Source organism: Balaenoptera physalus, assembly GCF_965194825.1.
Source record: "Balaenoptera physalus genome assembly, chromosome: 3".
In the NCBI taxonomy this organism is placed as follows: Eukaryota; Metazoa; Chordata; class Mammalia; order Artiodactyla; family Balaenopteridae; genus Balaenoptera; species Balaenoptera physalus.
In genome coordinates this window covers 53,215,638-53,234,508 of record NC_138890.1, presented here as the reverse complement: position 1 = coordinate 53,234,508, position 18,871 = coordinate 53,215,638, and the positions used below count along the sequence as shown (strand labels likewise).

Genomic DNA, 18,871 nt, shown 5'->3' with positions numbered 1-18,871 from the left:
AGGAGACTACTATATGCCAATAAAATGGACAACCTAGAAAAAATGGACAAGTTATTAGAAAGGTACAATCTCCCAAGACTGAACCAGGAATAAATAGAAAACGTGAATAGACCAATTACAAGTTCTGAAATTCAATCTGTGATTTAAAAACTCCCAACAAACAAAAGTCCAGGACCAGATGGCTTCACAGGTGAATTCTACCAAACATTTAGAAAAGAGTTAACACCTATCCTTCTGAAATATTCCAAAAAATGCAGAGGAAAGAACACTTCTGAACTCATTCTATGAGGCCACCATCACCCTGATACCAAAACCAGACAAAGATACCACAGAACAAGAAAATTACAGGCCAATGTTACTGATGAACATAGATGCAAAAATACTCAACAAAACACTAGCAAACCAAACCCAACAATATATTAAATGGATCAAACACCATGATCAAGTGGGATTTATCCCAGAGATGCAAGGATTCTTCAATATCTGCAAATCAATCATGTGATACACCACATTAACAAACAAGAATAAAAGCCATATGATCATCTCAATAGATGCAGAAAAAGCGTTTGATAAAATTAAACACCAATTTATTATAAACACTCTCCAGAAAGTGGGCATAGAGGGAACAAAGTTCAACATAACAAAGGCTATACATGACAAAGCCACAACTGACATCACACTCAACAGTCAAAAGCTGAAAGCATTTCCTCTAAGATCGGGAACAAGACAAGGATGCCCACTCTTGCCACTTTTATTCAACATAGTATTGGAAGTTCTAGCCACAGCAATCAAAGAAGAAAAAGAAATAAAAGGGATCTAAATTGGAAAAAAAGTAAAACTGTCACTTTGCAGATGACATGATAATATACATAGAAAATCCTAAAGGTGCTACCAGAAAAGTACTAGAACTAATCAATGAATTTGGTCAAGTTGCAGGATACAAAATTAATACACAAAAATCTGTTGCATTTCTACACACTAACAATGAAAGATTAGAAAGAGAAATTAAGGAAACAATCCCATTTACCATTGCATGAAAAAGGAATAAAGTACCTAGGAGTAAACCGATGTAAGGAGACAAAAGACTTGTTCTCCAAAAACAATAAGATGCTGATGAAAGAAATTGAAGATGACACAAACAGATGGAAAGATATACATGTTCTTGGATAGGAAGAATCAATATTGTTAAAATGACTATACTACCCAAGGCAATCTACAGATTCAATGCAATCCCTATCAAATTACCAATGGTATTTTTCACAGAACTAGAACAAAGAGTTTTAAAATTTGTACTCCTGCTTTCTTTTGATAAGTGTTAGCATGGGATACCCCCCCGCCCCCACCATTTACTTTAAATCTATAAGTGTCTTTATATTTAAAGAGGTTTGGTTTTTTTTTTGTAAACAACATATAATTAGGTCATGTTTTTTGCTCTACTATGAAAATTTATGTCTTTTAATTGGTGCATTTAGGCCACTGATATTCAAAGTGATAATTGATATTGTTGGATTAATATCTACCATGTTCATTACTATTTTTTATTTATTTCTATTTGGTCTTCCACTGTTTTTCTGCCTTTTGGGGTTTTAATTGAGCATTTTATATGATTCTATTTTCTCTCATTTCTTAGCATATTAGTTATATTTCTTTTTTTTTTTTAACTTTTTTTAGTGATTGCCCTAGAGATTGCAGTATACATTTATGACTAATCTAAGTCCACTTTTACATAGCATCATACCACTTCATGGGTAGTGTAAATAACTTATAATAACAAAGTAATCCTAATTCCTCCCTCCTATCTCTTGTATCATTGCTGTCATTCATTTCACTTTCATATATATGCATAAATATGTAAGAATACATAAATATATATATGCATAACATATATAAGCAAATACATTGTTGCCATTATTATTTTTGACAAACTGTTGTTTGTTAGATAATTAAGAATAAGAACAATAAAATTTTAATTTTACCTTTATCTATTCCTTTTCTGATGCTCTTCCTTACTTTATGTAGATCCAGGTTTCTGACCTATATTATTTTCTTTCCCTCTAAAGGACTCTTTAAAAAACATTTGTTACAAGGCATGTCTACTGGCCGCAAATTCTCTCAATTTTTGTTTGTCTGAGAAAGTCTTTATGAAGGATAAAAGTCACTCATGAAGGATAATTTCACAGAGTATAGAATCCTATGTTGATGGTTTTTTTCTCTCAACACTTTAAATGTTTTGGTCGACTCTTCTCACTTATGTGGTTTCTGAGAAGTCGGATGTAATTCTGTCTTTGTTCTTCTCTAAGTAAGGTGTTTTTTTTTTTTTCCTCTGGCTTCTTTCAGAATTTTTTCTTTGTCTTTAGTTTTCTGTAATTTGAAAATGATATGCCTGGGTATCATTTTTTGGCATTCACCCTGATTGGTGTTCTCTGAGGTTTCCGGATCTGTGGTTTGGTGTCTGACAATAATTTGGGGACATTCTCAGTCATTATTGTTTTGAGTATCTCTTCTGTTCCTTTCTCTTTCTTCTCTTTCTGGTATTCCCATTACATGTATGTTACACCTTTTGTAGTTGTCCTAGAGTCCTTGGATATTCTGTGTTGTTGTTTTCAGTCTTTGTTCTCTTTGATGTTCAGTTTTCAAGGATGGTATTGATATAACCATTAGCTCAAAGACTCTTTCCTCAGTTAAGTCCAGTCTACTACTAAGACCATCAAAGGCATTCTTCCGTCTGTGACAGTGTTTGTTCATTTTTATCTGTAGCATTTCTTTTTGGTTCTCTCTTAGGATTTCGATCTCTCTGCTTACATTGCCCATCTGTTCTTGCATGCTGTCTACTTTATCCATTAGCAAGAGTATATTAATCATATTTGTTTTAAATTCCTAGTCTCATAATTCCAACATCCCTGCCGTGTTGAATTCTGATACTTGCTCTCTCTGTCTCTTCAAATTGTGTTTTTTGCTTTTTGGCCTGCCTTGTAATTTTTTTTTTTTTTTTCTTACAGCTGGATATGATGTACTGGGTAAAAGGAACTGCTGTAAACAGGCCTTTAGTAATGTGATGGTGAGGTTTTGGGGGAGGGAAAGTAACATTTTGTCCTATGATCAGGTCTCAGTCTTAGTGAGCCTGTGCCTCTGGATTGTGAACTTCATGCGTGTTTCTCAGTTTTTTTCTCCCTGCTAAGGAGGGACAGGGCTAGAGTGGGCTGGAGTTGGGTGTTTCCCTTCCCCAGATCAGTTAGGCTCTGATGATACTCCAGCTGGTTAGGTTCTGGTTAACTAGTTTTCCCTGAGGGCAGGCCTTGTTAAGAACAAAGTGCTCTGGTATATTTCAAATTGATTCCTTTTCCTCCTTCCTCTGCCAGAAGCCCAAGAGATTTTTCTCTGATATTTACTCTGGGAATCTTGTTGAGCTCTTGGAGATAGATCTCATAATATTGTGCCCCTCCTCACCCATGACTGAGTACCTCTGGAGTTTTTAACTCCCAAAGTTGTCCATGCTGAGCTTCCAGCATTTTGTCAATTATAGTTCAGGTTTTCCTACCCCAGCACTAGATCCCCAGGTGGTTTCCACTCATGAGTCTGCTTCGCCAAGCCGTGACTCCTTGTAATCACCTGGCTTTCTCTCCAGTCTTGGGGCAGTTTACCTGGTGTCCTCATGGGTGTTACGGATCCAAGATGAGTTGTTGATTTTTTTAGTCTTTTGAGATTTTTACTTGTTGTTAGAACAGAGCAGTGACTTTGAAGCTCCTTATATGTGGAACCAGAAAACAGCTCTAGCCTTTCTAAATGCTTTCTACTATCATTGATGACAATATCTTGGAAGTCCTGGATTTGGCACCCATAGACTAGGGAATGCAGAGAGGATTGAATATTAATGCAGCCTGTGTTCACCAGAATGCCTTCTTATTTATCCAGGTTCTGGAATGACAGAAAGATCCTGAAGGTGTCCCCCTACACTGCTAAATATTTAGGGGTGCTGTAAAAATCTCTGAGGATTAGAGGCTCTCAGGGCTTCCAGGGACATTAGTCACTTTGCTTACTCTGCCATCACTCTGCAAACCTGCCCCCTCTCCCCAACCGTAAACACCCACACATATCCCCCAAATCCACTATAATATAGTTTCCAAACCTTCTGCTACAGTTGAGACAGTGTTTCTTTTAGCTTATCATTTGAGAAATAAAACAAGAAGCAAAAACAATAATTCCCCCACCCTCCTTTTTAACTTTGCAATTCATTACTGCTCTGTAGCACAAGCCCTGACATAAAGGAGGTATTCACTAACCCATTGTCTGTTGTTATGCTTTGCTTTGTTTTGTAGCAAACTGTAACACAATCTCTGAACTGGCCCCAAGGGGGCACTTGTGAACTGTTTTGAAAATTGATTTGTGTTCAACATCCAATTTCACAAACCCTCACGGTTTCCCATGGTTTGGACTTACTCCTCCTTGGAAGAAATAAAACGTACATTTGTGGAGCTTCTAGAGCAGGGAGGCATATCAGACATAATCTAATTCAGCTTCTCAACCTGAAAGCCCCAGATGGCAGGACCTGTGATAGTGTTACTCTTTTAAATATTGGTGAGGCACTGTGAGTTATTTTAAATATTTTTAAAAAAGAAATATTTTAAGCATTTAAATTGGTGTTGGGCACCAAGTAGTTTTCCTTTTGACTTTAAATTATTATAACTTTACTGGGGCTTCCCTGGCAATCCAGTGGTTAAGACTATGTGCTTCCAGTGCGGGGTGTGTGGGTTCGATCCCTGGTCAGGGAACTAAGATCCCACATGCCACGTGGTGCGGCAAAAAAAAAAGAATTATTATAACTTTACTCATTTGATAGTCAAAACCTTAAAAAATTTGAGACCCATAGGGAAAAATATTTGTGCATCAGCATTCACTGAGTTGGAGACTTCTGCTTGTGATAGAGTCTGAGAAATGGTGGTGAGGAAGCTTCACTAATTTTAAAGTGGTTTATTGCAATCTTGAGCACTTTCTTCTTGAATTAAGCTTCAGGTTAAGGAAGCTGTTGGAATCTATGATCATAGACTTGGAAAGGGTAATAAAGAGGATATAATCTATCCTTTTATCTATTATAAGAACCTTTTCTACAGTAAATGTGACATTAGCTAACCTCTATTTTGGGGTTTCAATACTGATTCACTAAACTGTACATTCCTGTAGTTTCTAATCGCATTTCAAAAGAACTCTCAAATTCTATTTTACATCCAAGTCTATTCTTCCTTCATCGTGATAGGTCCCCAAGTATTTGAACAATATTTTAAGGTCTCCTTGATTCGTCTTATCTCCTGGCTGATGTTCCCACATTCATTAACTGTCTCTCATATGATCTTTCAAAAGCCTGGACACCCTCTTAATATGGGTTTGTTGTGGATTAAATATGGATACGTGTTCTTTGCAATTCTTCCTACCAAGAAGTAGAGTGTGTTTCCTCTCTGCTCAGATCTGGACTGGTCCTATGGCTTGATTGGAATAACAGAATGTAATGTAAAAGATGCTGTGTATCTTTTGAGGCTAATCATTAGAACATCTACAGTTTTAATTTTCATGTCTATCAATATGAACTCATGGACCACAAAGGCCTCTTGCAGACAGCTTGCTGCTGAGCTCCTGGCCAAAGCCAACTACAAATGCCAGTATTTTGTATATCAGGACATCCCAGTGCACTAGTAAACAGAACGCTGCAGAAGAATGCAGTCATTTCAAAGAATTATGAAAATAATGAACTGCGGTTGTTTTAAGCCACTAAGTTTTGGAGTAATTTGTTATACAGCTTTAAATAACTAATAGGTCCAGGTTGCAAATGGCTTCAAAGTATTAGACTCAGATCTAAATATGTTGACTGTGACTAATAACCAGTAACGAAATAAAGTTTTTTTCTTCTTTGATTTTGATACCCCAGTTTTACAGTTCTGGTAGATTTTTATAGCTGTATTTTCAGAGCCTGTGGAGTTTGAAATGATTTCTGCGATCAGAACACTTTTTGCTCATATTGATGTTAAAAAAAAAAAGATCATTGAAATTAGTTCTGTCTTATTTCTCAGTTCCCTCTTTTGCCAATCAAAGAATGAGTCCTGAATTTTTTTCTAGATTTGATGGAACAATAACCATTATTTTATGATTGTAATACCTACGTGTAAACCAAGGACCTGAACATGCACCATCTCAATTAATCCATACAACCATATATGCTTACTATATGATCTTCCTTTATAGGTTAATGAGCTGAGATTCAGAAAGGTGAATGATTTGCTATGGGAATTAAATGAAAGAGATTCATTAAAACTTCTCTGACCCTAGTCAAATGTTCTTTCTGTTTCATCATCAATGTAAATGAACGAAGCTGGCAAACTGAGGCCTGAACGCAGGATAAGAACAGAACAACTTTTTTTCTCTGGAGAACTGATTTAACTAAGAGAGGTGAGGGCATCCCTGGGGTTTGGCCTGACATAGGGAGTCAGGGCCCAAGTAGAGTAAGAAGGGCATTTACTGAGGGGACACTGAATAGCAAGAGAGTCAAAGCCCTTGCAGTGAGAAGAGGGCATGTACATATACCTACATATGTATACATATCGTTTCTAGCTCTGTCCACTGAGAGGGCCTTGAAGCAGGACATCCTGGTTGAAATGAGTAACCTAGTACCTGGATGACTCCACAATATTACTTTTCTTCTAAAAAGAACTAAGGGTCACTTCTTGGAAAAAGAGTTTATTTGGGCTGGGGCAGAGAATATTGAAGATGAGCCTGGATCATCTTGTAGTACCAGAAAGCAAGCACAAAGAATGACAGGGAAACACCAAAAGGCAAAGAGGCCAGCTTGCAGGGGCTTTCACTGGTAATATTTGAGACATTTTGGTTCTCAAATATAATATTACTGTAATGGATGATACCCCATTTAATAAAGTAGGAAACCCTGAGTCCCTTCTGGTATTTAAGCAGAAATTGAACGTTTGCTTAGGAATGGGATATTTACATAGTTTCAAAGTAACTTCCCACAAAACAATTGTTAATTAAACAGGAAAATGAGCAAAATGGAGAAGTCTGGCAGACTTCACCTTAATCATGGGATCAAGATGAGTAGTATAAATCAGTAAGGGGAAGAATCATGTACCAACTGATAGGATACACTGAGAACACAACCTGGCTTCTTGCATAGCCGGAACCTGGCAATGAGGAAGCATCAGATGAAGCCAAACTGAGCAACATTCTACAAAAAAACTGGCCTGTGGTCTTCAAAAATTTCATGAAAGTCAAGGCAAGGCTGAGCAACTCTTCCAGATTGAAGAAGACTAAACAGACATAATGGCAAAGTGTAATACATGATTCTGAACCGCATCTTTTTGCTACAAAGGACAGTATTCAGATAGTTGGTGAAACTTGAATTAGGTATAATTCAGTAAGTGGTAGTAAAGTATCAATGTTAAGTTCCTGATTATGGTCATGTAGGAGGGTGTCGTTGCACATAGTACCCACCAGTATTCCTTGAGTGACGGAGCATTGGGTCAGCAATTCAGTTTCAAATGGTTCCAAAAAAAATTCTTTGTACTGTACTCAGATCTTTTCTGTAAGTGTGAAGTTGTCTCAAATTTAAAACTTTATACCAAAAAAACCTCCATTATTACTTTACTGGATACAGTGATTATCCATTCCCCTCCTTCTGTTCTATAAAGCAAGCCAAAAGAAATACAGAATTCTTTAAAGAGAAAATTGTAAATAAAAAATCCCCAAATATCATTCAAGATTAAATCATGGAGAAGTGGTGTTGATGAACTTGTTGGTAATGGTGGCTGCTGTGAGGTTACGGTTAGGAAGCTGGAAAACAAAACGTAGAGAGGGATGGGCTTCCCTGGTGGCGCAGTGGTTGAGAATCTGCCTGCCAATGCAGGGGACACGGGTTCGAGCCCTGGTCTGGGAAGATCCCACATGCCGCGGAGCAACTGGGCCCGTGAGCCACAATTACTGAGCCTGCGCGTCTGGAGCCTGTGCTCCGCAAAAAGAGAGGCCGCGATGATGAGAGGCCCGCGCACCGCGATGAAGAGTGGTCCCCACTTGCCGCAACTAGAGAAAGCCCTCGCACAGAAACGAAGACTCAACACAGTCATAAATAAATAAATAAAGAAAGAAAGAACGTGAATTTCTTTAAAAAAAAAAAAAAAAACAAACTGGGCTATTCATTTCAAAAAAAAAAAAAGTAGAGAGGGAAATAATGGCAATCATCATCATCATTATCATATCTAACAAATTGATTGCTCATCCTGAGGCTTGCCAGGGGCCCACTCATCTTAGTAAAAAGGCCTATCCCTCCCTGTACTTCTGGTCAAGAGTCATAGTGTAAACATTTGGAAAGGGGGAAACGATTTATAGCAGAGGCACTGAGTGAGGACCTGCAACTTGGCAAAGTACGCCATGAACTTCTCATGTTCTTCTTTGAGTCACACCCACAGGGTGAATGTGCAGTTTGGCTGTTTCTTGGAAGGGTGTTAAGCTCACATATTCAAGAGCAGGCAAGGCCGAGGCCGTCACTGATTTAGTTGCTAAAGATACAATGAGCCACTTTTAGATTTAGTCAGTTTATCACTTTCCATAGACAGCAAAGAGGAGAATAGACCAAAAGTGTCAGCTCCCTATCATCTTTGTCGCATACATTAAAAAGGATGACAATGAAACAGAAGGGGTTGGATGACTCCAAGGCCGATTGTGGGGAGCTATTTCTAGGCTGCAGCTGAGAGGCTTAGGTTTTAATATTCTGCATTTCTGTTCCAAGGGCGGTTAGGGCAGAAAGTCCCACACCTCATAGGACCTGGGAGGCAATGTCTTATGACAGCTTCCCTGGAGAGATGTGAAGGCACGTGGGAGATGGCTCATAGCAGCTACTGTAGTCCTCGCATCCTCTCGGGTTCCAGGAGGATCGCAAGGTGTTCCCCCAAGACTCAGATAAACAATGGTTCGACCCTTCACATATGTGGATCCCTGCAAGGTTACCAGATAATATGGTAAATAAAGTCATTCCCCTATAAAGGGCAGTTGAAAGGTAGGACTTAGAACATGATCATGTCATGGAGAATGTCTGCTAGGCGCTGAAGAGCTGCCCTCTGGGAGGGCTGACATCCTCGCTGGAAGGAAGTTATAGCAGATGCTATTCTGGCCCCCTAACAAGATAGTGACATTAGCTGTGAATGTGGGACTGCGCCATGGTTTGGGAGTATGGGGTCATCTGGGTCCAGACTCCTCCTCACTGAACGGCCTTTCTGCTTCCCTTACACTAATGTGCTTTATAAACCCCTATGACCAGGTTTGACCCTGCTCAAGAACCCATATTTCTCACTATGGATCAAGTCTTGCCAGATCAAGTGGTAGTCTCATTCAGGCCACCAGAGTTTAGTTTTTTATAGCCATACCTTCTCATTAACTCATCTGATTCAATTCATTGATTGTTTGATTGTAAACTAAGCATTTGTTTGAAATTTGCATGGTCAGGCATGTGGATGAACAGTGCTGGACAGAGAAAGATAAAAGAGACTTTTTCCACACATCTTCCTTTTTAGCTTACTTACTTGTCTCAATTAGTTTCTTAAAATAAAACATTACAAATTCTACTTCTGGTTCTCATCTTCTCTTCTTATCCAAATCTTTGAATTCAAGAACCACTTGAAGTCATCTTTGAAAAATCCAGCCTGGGCAAATCACTTTTCTCCTTTTTTGAGGCTTCCTAGATTTGTACTTTGGTTTGGTCTTGATTTATGCGTCACTTCCTGTGTTTCACCCTCATGGGCTCATGTTCCATTTGGATTTCCCTGCAGTGCCTCTACAGGGGCTAAAAGTTAGTCTTAAACAACAGTGGACTGATTTTTCACTAAATAGGATTCAATCAGTAGGGAAGAGAGCCAGGAACAGGTTATTTTTATTTTATTTTATTTTATTTTTGCTTTTCTCCAAACTCTATAAGGTTGGTATGCAAAGCTGTGACATTTGATTGTTACATGCTTGTGTTTTCAAGACAAATTTTGAGGCTATATCCCGTTTTATTTAGGTTTCACTTTGTCACTTTGACCATCCAATTTACAGAAAGTAGAAGAGAAGATAATGAGCTCTACTTTGATGTCTCCAGTGTGACTTCCCAATAATTGTCTCTTTTCAGCTAGAAGAAAGAGTGTGAGATGAAATCTCAGGCTGATTCTTTTCTTTTTCTGATTTGTGTCTTGAATCTACATTCAGCTGACTTCTTTAGAACTGTCATTCTCCTCACAGAGACAAAAAGGACACGGTATATCTTTCCATCTGTTTGTGTCATCTTCAATTTCTTTCATCAGCATCTTACTGTTTTTGGAGTACAGGTCTTCTGCCTCCTTAGGTAGGTTTATTCCTAGGTATTTTATTCTTTTTCATGCAATGGTAAGTGGGATTGTTTCCTTAGTTTCTCTTTCTGATCTTTCGTTGTTAGTGCATAGGAATGCAACCTAATTTTGTATCCTGCAACTTGACTGAATTCATTGATGAGCTCTAGTAGTTTTTCTGGTGGTGTCTTTAGGATTTTCTATGTATAGTGTCATGTCATCTGCAAACAGTGACAGTTTTACTTCCTCTTTTCCAATTTGGATTCCTTTTATTTCTTTTTCCTTTCTGATTGCCATGGCTAGGACTTCTAAAACTATGTTGAATAAGAGTGGTAAGAGTGGGCATCTTTTTCTCGTTCCTGATCTTAGAGGAAATGCTTTCAGTTTTTCACCATTGAGTATGATGTTAGCTGTGGGTTTGTCATATATGGCCATTATTATGTTGGACTTACTGACTTGCTTCTAACAGTTTCCTTTAATATAATTAAGATGAGGCAAGAGTCATGCCGGCTTTCTTCCTGCTGTATTCCCAGGATCTACCACAGAGGCAGATCCACCAAACATGCTCAATAAATACTTGTTGCATGGCTAATTGAACTTCCACTCTCACTTATAAATTTAATCTCCACAAAAAATTCATTTGAAAAACGCTTTGAAAATTAATTTAGAAACACTGGCATTCATTTCCTTTTCATTTCTTTTCATGAATTAATTTATTAACAAATGCTTACTGGAAAAACATATTAGTTAAGTGTTTAAAGGTAAAGAAATACAAATCAGAAGAAAGGACTCAAATTCTGGCCACATTATATATTATCTAAGTGACCTTGGCAATTAATTCATTGCTTCCAGCTTCAGACCTCTCATTTATAAAATGGGATAAAAGCTCTTATCTTCAGGGGCTTTATGAGAATGAAATGGATACCATATGCAAAGTGTAGGGCCTGGCACTGATTGGTGGTTCTTAATAATATTGTCAAGTGTGTAGGATTCTGTGTTAGGATCCAAACATGAACAAGACAAAGCCGCTTAAGATGTTTACAAATTAGTCCTGGGAAAGAAAACATTAATACAAGTAATATCAGTATCAGTAGCATAACAAAGGCACAAGAAGAGCATAGAAGGCTGTTTTAAAATATGTTTTATTATTATTCAGGTCATCAGATCAGGAGATAACTGCCATTGAAAAGATAGCTTGTTATACTGACAGATTCCCAAGAAAAGGGTCTTGCCACACCACAGGGCAGTAAGGGCACATGGGAAGCACTGGGTTTGTCAGGAGGGTGGGGCAGGTGAGTGGGCAGGAGCCTTTACTCAAACTTCCCAGCAGTTTTCCATGGGAAGGGATGGGGAGACAGGGTACTGGTTTAGGATAGGCTAGTTTGAATAATTTCAGTGGACTCTGGGGTGTAGGGACTGTCCCTAGTTGTCTGGTAGCTGCCTGGGCCCGGGGGTGATTGAGGCAGGTGGGCAGTGGCCCAGTCGGGGACAAGGGCTTCCTGAAGGAGGTGGTTGGCAGTGTGGGCTCTGGATTGGTCGGGGAGGGGCAGTCCCTCCAAGGTCAGCAAGCCTCCGAAATGTCAAAGCATCAGAAATATGGAATAAAAAGACATGACTAACACATGGGCTCAGAATGCAGGAAGCATGGGAGTAGCCAAGTCTGAGTCTCTTTTCAGGTCTGACTGTACCCCCAATCCTCTTGTTCTTTACAATCAGAGCACCCTATTAGCTTCTTCATAGGACTTACTACTAGTTCTTTATTTGTTTACCTGTTTATTGTCTGTTTATCCCATACACTGTCAGCTCCACGAAAGCAAGAAATTTGCTTGCCTCATTTACTACTCCAGTCTTAGTTCCTGACAGTGTCAGGCACAGAGTAGATGCTCAATAACTATTTGTTGAACAAAAGAAATGAAAACAGTAGTGCTTGAAGGTTATGTGATGTCTGTCTGTTCACGTGCACATATTACTGTTCATATATGTGTAAGCATGTGGACATTTGTGTTTGTAAGTGTGACAGAGAGAGAGAGAGAGAGAGTGTGTGTGTGTGTGTGTGTGTGTGTGTGTGTGTGTGTTTTGCATGGAGGAGGTTCTAGCCTTTAGTCTAAGCCATCCATGTTTACTACCAGGTTTTGGTCAAGACAATGTCTGGTCGACTATTAGATGGGCCCACCAGAAATCTATTAGCACTTCCTGGGAAAGGACTGAGGTCTGAGGAACTTCCTGGGAAAGAACTCACCTCCAGGACCAGCAGACAAGCTGGAGACAGTGCCACACACTTCAGAGGTAGAAAGGGAGAAGCATCCGTGTGTGTGTATTGCTCTATTTCTCTTGGATTGGTCCAGCCCCTTGTGGACTCATAACTTGGCAGTTGCGAGAGAGAGACTATGTTTCCAAACAGAAATATCTGTTTTTTGCCAAAAGCTCTACTATATTTTAGTATGCTGTGTTAGTCAGAACCCAGCCAGAAAGTCAAAACCATGCCAGGTGATCAAACAGGAAAAATTTAACTTGAAGGATAATTCACAAGATGCTAGGAAGGCAGTTAAAGCAACCGGGGGAAAGGCGAGTCAACTCTGAGATTAGAAAGTGCAGGAAGCTGCTACTGCTTCTTGGCCGGGAGGGATAGGGAGAGCAGGTTGGGCCCAGGCTGGGGCTGCACTGTGGAAGCCGGAACGATGGTGGGACTGCCTGGTGTGTGGGGGACCGCAGATGAAAGGGCCTTTCTGGAAGGAGCTGGAGCCATGGAGAAGCGGCCGTCACTGCCCGAGATGTCTCCTGAAGCAGGGAGAGGGAGAAGCACCCTGATTTCTCCCTTTCTCTCTCCTCCAATCTTTTCCCAGTGCCTCCCATTAGCCGATCCTAACCAGAACGCAATTGGCCAGGAAGTCTGGAAACCACAGTTTGAAAAACTGAGCCTCTTATAGTGCAGGGCAGAGGGGGGGACGTGCACGGAGAGGATGTGAGAGCAAAATGGAAACAACCAGCAGAGATGAGGGCAGTACAGTTTTCGTATCCTGTAGAAAGGTCATAACATAAAAATAAAGGACGGCATCAACTCACCACCGCTTTACCACACACAACCTTGGCCCTGTGAGAGTTCTGGAACATCAACATCCCTGGCTAGGTGATAGCTCCCCAGGAAAAACTGAAGCCGTCTCTGGCAGAGAAAGCAGTAGAAGGGGCAGGATTGCGTATGTGTGGCAGTAATACATGATCTCCTCCATGCAGTTTATAATGTAGCAGAAAAATAAAGAAATGGCAGTTATAACTCGGTAATGCACAGAAATGAATAGCAGGTGACACTTGTTAGGTGTTAATCTTGGTTTGGTACAGTTATATCCTGGGTCTACATAATTACATTAAATCCTCATAACGATACCACACCCTCAAGTGGGGCCCCAGCTCCTGGCCTTGCACCTAGAGGGGACTATGCCTTGATGTATCTTCCTCACAATGTTCTAAGTACCCCTTCAGTGGCAGGGGCTGGCTGGGGCCAGCAATGTCACTTGGTCAGGGAGCTCCAAGCTGGGACTGGGATCCACCTGGACCCTGGATCTTATTTCTCCCCTTCAAGTTTCATTCTTTCTCTCTTTCCTGGATACCCCAAGGAACTCTAGGACTTGGGCATACAGATAAGGTCATCGTAGGGCCCCATGGCTGAGTCCTGGTTGCAGGAGGGCAGCCTTGCAAACAGATTGTTCCTGTGGCCAGCACAGTATTTCTTTTGCATGATTACAAGGGACTGGACTGCCAGAAGGGTCTGACATGCATATTTTGGTGACCCAAGTTGTTTATATGGATGGGGTCTTGTAAAAAAATTTTTTTTCTCAGGGTCACACACCTTTGAGACCATCTTGCTGTTAGCTGTTAAATGTCCCATTTTAGATGAGGAGAACAATACTATAGAATAAAATACGTCAAATTTAAGGTTACACAAAGAGTAAATATTGAATCCCAGGTTTTTAAAAAGGCATTTTGGTCTTCGATCCTGAGCTATATGAGAACACAGAGAAGGCATGACCCTGGGTGTTCCCCAAATAAGTGGGAGACACTAGAAATGGTAGAAGATCTTGCCATGTAGATGTGTGAGCAGGGATGGGGTGGGTGGAAGTAAATTCCAGAGAAACGTGGCACTAAATGCCAGTAAGCTGAGTCTGTATTATTTCAGGACTGAAGGGACGTCGGGATTACTCCTACAACTGGCGAGCTCATCAGTTAATGTGTTTCTCCAAACTTTAAATGAATAGAAAACTGGAGGAAAGCAACAGAATTTTCACTCTCTTTAATCCCAATATGAAACCTTCCTTTCTTTTCAGAGTTCTTCCAGGAGAAGGACTTCTAGAGCTCTTTGCTTCCCACCCGCAACTCTGTGTAAGAGCTTATGCAAGAGATCCTTGAGAGTGTTTTAAGTTAGGGCTTTGTTTCTCATGGGAACATGAGAGAAAGCGGAAAAACCCTCCAATTTGTTTAGTGAGAAAACATGACCTCCATGCTTTTCTCCCCTGGGGCGAGTCAAGTGGTCGTGACTGAAATTCAGGTCCCTGTTTGGTGTATAAATATGTGTGTGTGCAAAAGCCACTGCCACACTTGGTACAGCAAGGGGAACCACTGGCTCGGTGGACTCATTAGGTTTTCCAGTTTAATTTTAAACTCCAGGGAAATATCACAGATAACGTACAATGAAGCTGGTCACTGTGTTCCTGCTGGTGACCATCAGCATTTGCAGTTACTCTGGTAAGTAAGCTGGGAACATGATATTTCTGTATTTTTCTGTTAACAGGAACATAACTGGTAAGCCTAGGCTCCCAGTGGAATATGGTGGAGGGAGTTTTAGAGCCACAGAATAGTAAGATCAGAAGGGACTTCAGATGTCCCCTGCTCCCAGCTCCAAGCTCTAACCCAATACAAGTACTATCCCTGGTGTATCCTACAAAGAAGTTAACCAGCTCCCACAGAAGTTCAACAAACGCACTTCAGTATTGAACTTCGGCCACCATTAATCTTCCTTAATTTTGGATTAAGATCTGATTTTGTGACTTCTTTCTTTTATGTTTCTGAAACTAGATGGAGTCATTCTTGCTATCACCTCTAATCAGTTTGCAGCATTGGTTCTCTTGAGACATAGCTATGTTTATCTGTTCACACAATCAGTGGGTATTTGTTGAATAGTTATAAGCCGTTGGTCACTGGATAGGCATTCGAAGATTCAGACCTGAATCAGACATAAATATTGTTCTCAAGGTTCTTATAGTCTGGCAAGGGAGAGAAGACTTCTACAGAAGTCACTGCCGTACTAGACCAGTCATTAATGCACAATGACAATACAGATAGAGCTCTGTGGGAGAGCTGAGGGGTGAACAGTTCCATTTCTAGGTAGGGTATAGAGGCTGATTTCTTGGAGGAGAATGGGAACTGATCCTTTCTTTTTGGAGGGAGTCATTTTAACTATAGGAAGAGATATTTGGGTGCATCTGCAAAATCCATCATAATGGCCACTGCTCATTTGGAGAACAAAAAGCTTTGAGGGTCTCCCCTCTGGAATATGTAAGTACATACAGAGAAGACAGTCACCAAAACTTGTTGAAAATAAGAAGTACAGAGATTAATCATGAGAAACTGTGATACCCATGCCTACATTGGCAACTTCGGCTTGTGAATTTTTTTTGAATTTTTGAACTAATTTGTAACTTCACCAGTTTGGGCTATTTTGTTGTCCTTTGGTGTCTAAGGACACATGGGAAGAGGTGGCAGCAGAAAGATGGGTGGAGGGGAAATAAATATCCCCCTTCTGGGGGAGAGTTTTGGAGGGAAAGTGGGTGGTAGAAGATGAAGGGGAAATAGCTGCACAAGCTCCATTTTTATGATTTGAATGGGAAAATAAAAAGTATTACAAAGAGAATGAAGTACTGGCAGGGTCTTAGCCAGCAGGAGGATGTGTGTCTCATGTGTGTGCTTCTGCATGTGTGTATTTATACATACGCAAATGTGTTTTGTAAAAATATGTATCATAAGCATTTTCCTCATTCTCTAACCTCTTCTATGTGAAAGTTATCTTTCTAAAGCTGAAGATATAAAATGCAAATTATTCCATATAAGAGCCTTGATAGCTCCCCATTACCCTTGCGGGAAAAAAGTCTCAAACTCATCTGTATGACATTCAAGGCTTTGAAAATCCGCCCCACCCAAGTTGCAGCCTAACCTTCTTTATCCCTCCTCAGCACACCCCACTGGAATTCTGAAGAAGACTCACCATCCTGTGTATGCACTTTCACCTTAATATCTCAATGCCTTGGTTAATTTTGTTCCTCTTTAAAATGCTGCTCCCCTTCTTTACCTGTGATCCTGACATTTGCCTCAAGACACATCTCCTGCAACATCTATTCTTGGAAGATTCCTGTAGCGTTCTCCTACGTTAGAATTAATCATCACTTCTTTTGTGTTTCCATAGAGCTTTGTCCATAATATTAGCATAGCACATGCTGCACTGTGGCATACACAAATCTTTTTTGTCCACCAGACTGTGTGGGTTTTCTGAGTGGAATATCTTGTTTTATTCGTCTGTGTATCTGCACCAACTGGCATAGAGTCTCTGTTCACTTATGTTTGTAGCATTGAGTTGGACTGGTTGGGAGCAGTTTCCTGGGCTGTGGTTGGGTCCATTCATGTCTCCAAGTGGAGGTTCATTATGGCATCTTCCCTTTGGTTTCAAACTCGTGGGCTGTGGAGACAGCCACATGCAAACTATACTCCCATCTAGTCAATCACCAGTATCTTTTGAGTGCTTACTATATGCCAGGGTCTGTGCTAGGCATAGGGTATGGTAGTGAATAAAACTCAAATTTCTTATTCTCATGGATCCTACATTCTAGTGAGAGGATGAAGGCAAAGTAAAGAAATGAATAAAGATTTAATACTTTAAGTAGTGGTAAGAAAAAATAAAGATAGAGGGTGACGGGTGATACCATTTTAGATACAACTCTGAGAATGTAACATCTGAGGAGAGACCAAACAAGTAAGGAAGAAAGGCATGTAGTTATCTGGGGAAAGAAAGTTCTAGAGAGATGGGATGGGAGGGGCAAAGGTCCGGAAGCAGATGTTTTCATGAGAAATCAAGATGAGTAGGGCTGGAATGGAGCCATTGATGGAGAGAGTGGAAGGTGGTGAGGTCATAGGAACTGGAAGTGCCTTGTTTTACTTGGGATCTCTTTTGCTCTGCAGCTACCGCCTTCTTCATCAACAGTTTGCCACTTCCTGTCAACAAGGTTTTACCTTTACCTCTGGACAACGATCTCCCCCTCATGGACCCACTTAAGCTTCTTCTGAAAACTCTGGGCATTTCTGTGGAGCACCTTGTGGAAGGGCTAAGGAAGTGTGTGAGTGAGCTGGGACCAGAGGCCTCTGGGGCCGTGAAGAAACTGCTGGTAACTGCAGCTTGCGGGGCTCACTCATCAAAGGGCAGGGCTTAGCCACCCTGAGTGCTCACCCTCTCCACCCCACTCCCACCCCACCTTGTTCTCATTTGTGAACCTGTATTTCCCCCTTGCTTACTGTACTCATACACATTTTGCATGTCCTTGAATCTCAAGGAAAGTGCAATATCCACACTTCTAGAAGGAATTTTTGAATGAGAGAGACGTATGCTAGTCGTGAAATGTATGCCACTTGCCAGCTTTGTGATTCTGGATGGGACTTAACCACTCTGAGCTTTTGTTTCTTTGTAAGTAAAATGGTAGCGAAATAGGATAGTGACTATTTTTGGTGATGTGCTAATGATATGTAGCTGCTCTTATTTTTAATATTGCCTTTTTGACTTTCAGGAGGCACTCTCATATTTGGTGTCACAGCAGAAAAAAGCAAGAGTGGAGGAGGGAAGGAGATGATGCTCTCCTCCTCCCTGGCTGAAACTCCTTCCATCCTAAAATTCAGTGACCCCTGAAAAGAATGAATAAAGCAATGAACAGACTTCAGTTTGTCCTATTTTTATTTGGGGAGCTCTATTCAGAAGGGCCTAACTAGATAATTTTTTCCTTGGGTTATAAACTCTAGAGAGCCTGTTGTTATAAAGACAACTCTCATTTTCAGTAAGGCGTAATGATTTTTTCCATCTCCTTATCTCTAACTTGAACATCTCCATTTTCTTCAACCATTGTTTATCTGACAGTGTTTCCAGATGCCTTACGTTCCTATTCCCCCACTTCTAAGGAATTTTTTTTTTTAAGCCTTAAAATAAAAGCACTTTATTTGATTATAATTCTGCAGTTTGCCTTGGATTCAGCTGGGTAGTTCTTCCACTGGTTTTACCTGGTGACACTCTGATAGTTTGGATAGAGTAGATGCTCCAAAACATGAAAAGATGCTCAACATCACTAATTACTAGAGAAATGCAAATCACAGCTACAATGAGATATCACCTCACACTGGTCAGAATGGCCATCATCACAAAATCTACGAACAATAAATGCTGGAGAGGGTGTGAAGAAAAGGGAAGTTTTACAAGCTTCATTTGTTTGGAGTCTACA

The 18,871-nt window shown here is 40.3% G+C and overlaps 2 protein-coding genes across 4 annotated transcripts in view; one reads left to right on the top strand and one right to left on the bottom strand.

The window, feature by feature from the left end:
* Positions 1-18,871, bottom strand: part of LOC309657195 (uncharacterized protein C5orf46 homolog) — a 70,024-nt gene that overhangs the window by 13,796 nt on the left and 37,357 nt on the right. The gene's annotated exons all lie outside the window — the stretch shown is intronic.
* On the top strand, positions 14,822-18,315 carry SCGB3A2 (secretoglobin family 3A member 2). Its single transcript, XM_082454343.1, has 3 exons — positions 14,822-15,086; positions 17,571-17,773; positions 18,170-18,315. The coding sequence occupies exons 1-3, from the start codon at positions 15,032-15,034 to the stop codon at positions 18,230-18,232; spliced, it is 321 nt and encodes a 106-aa protein (XP_082310469.1). The 5' UTR covers positions 14,822-15,031; the 3' UTR covers positions 18,233-18,315.

Excerpts from the sequence above, each read along its gene's own strand:
- SCGB3A2 (XM_082454343.1), top strand. The coding sequence starts at position 15,032 with ATGAAGCTGGTCACTGTGTTCCTGCTGGTGACCATCAGCATTTGCAGT. Across the intron at positions 15,087-17,570 it reads CAGCATTTGCAGTTACTCTG|CTACCGCCTTCTTCATCAAC; the intron begins GTAAGTAAGCTG and ends TTTGCTCTGCAG. Across the intron at positions 17,774-18,169 it reads GGGCCGTGAAGAAACTGCTG|GAGGCACTCTCATATTTGGT; the intron begins GTAACTGCAGCT and ends TTTGACTTTCAG.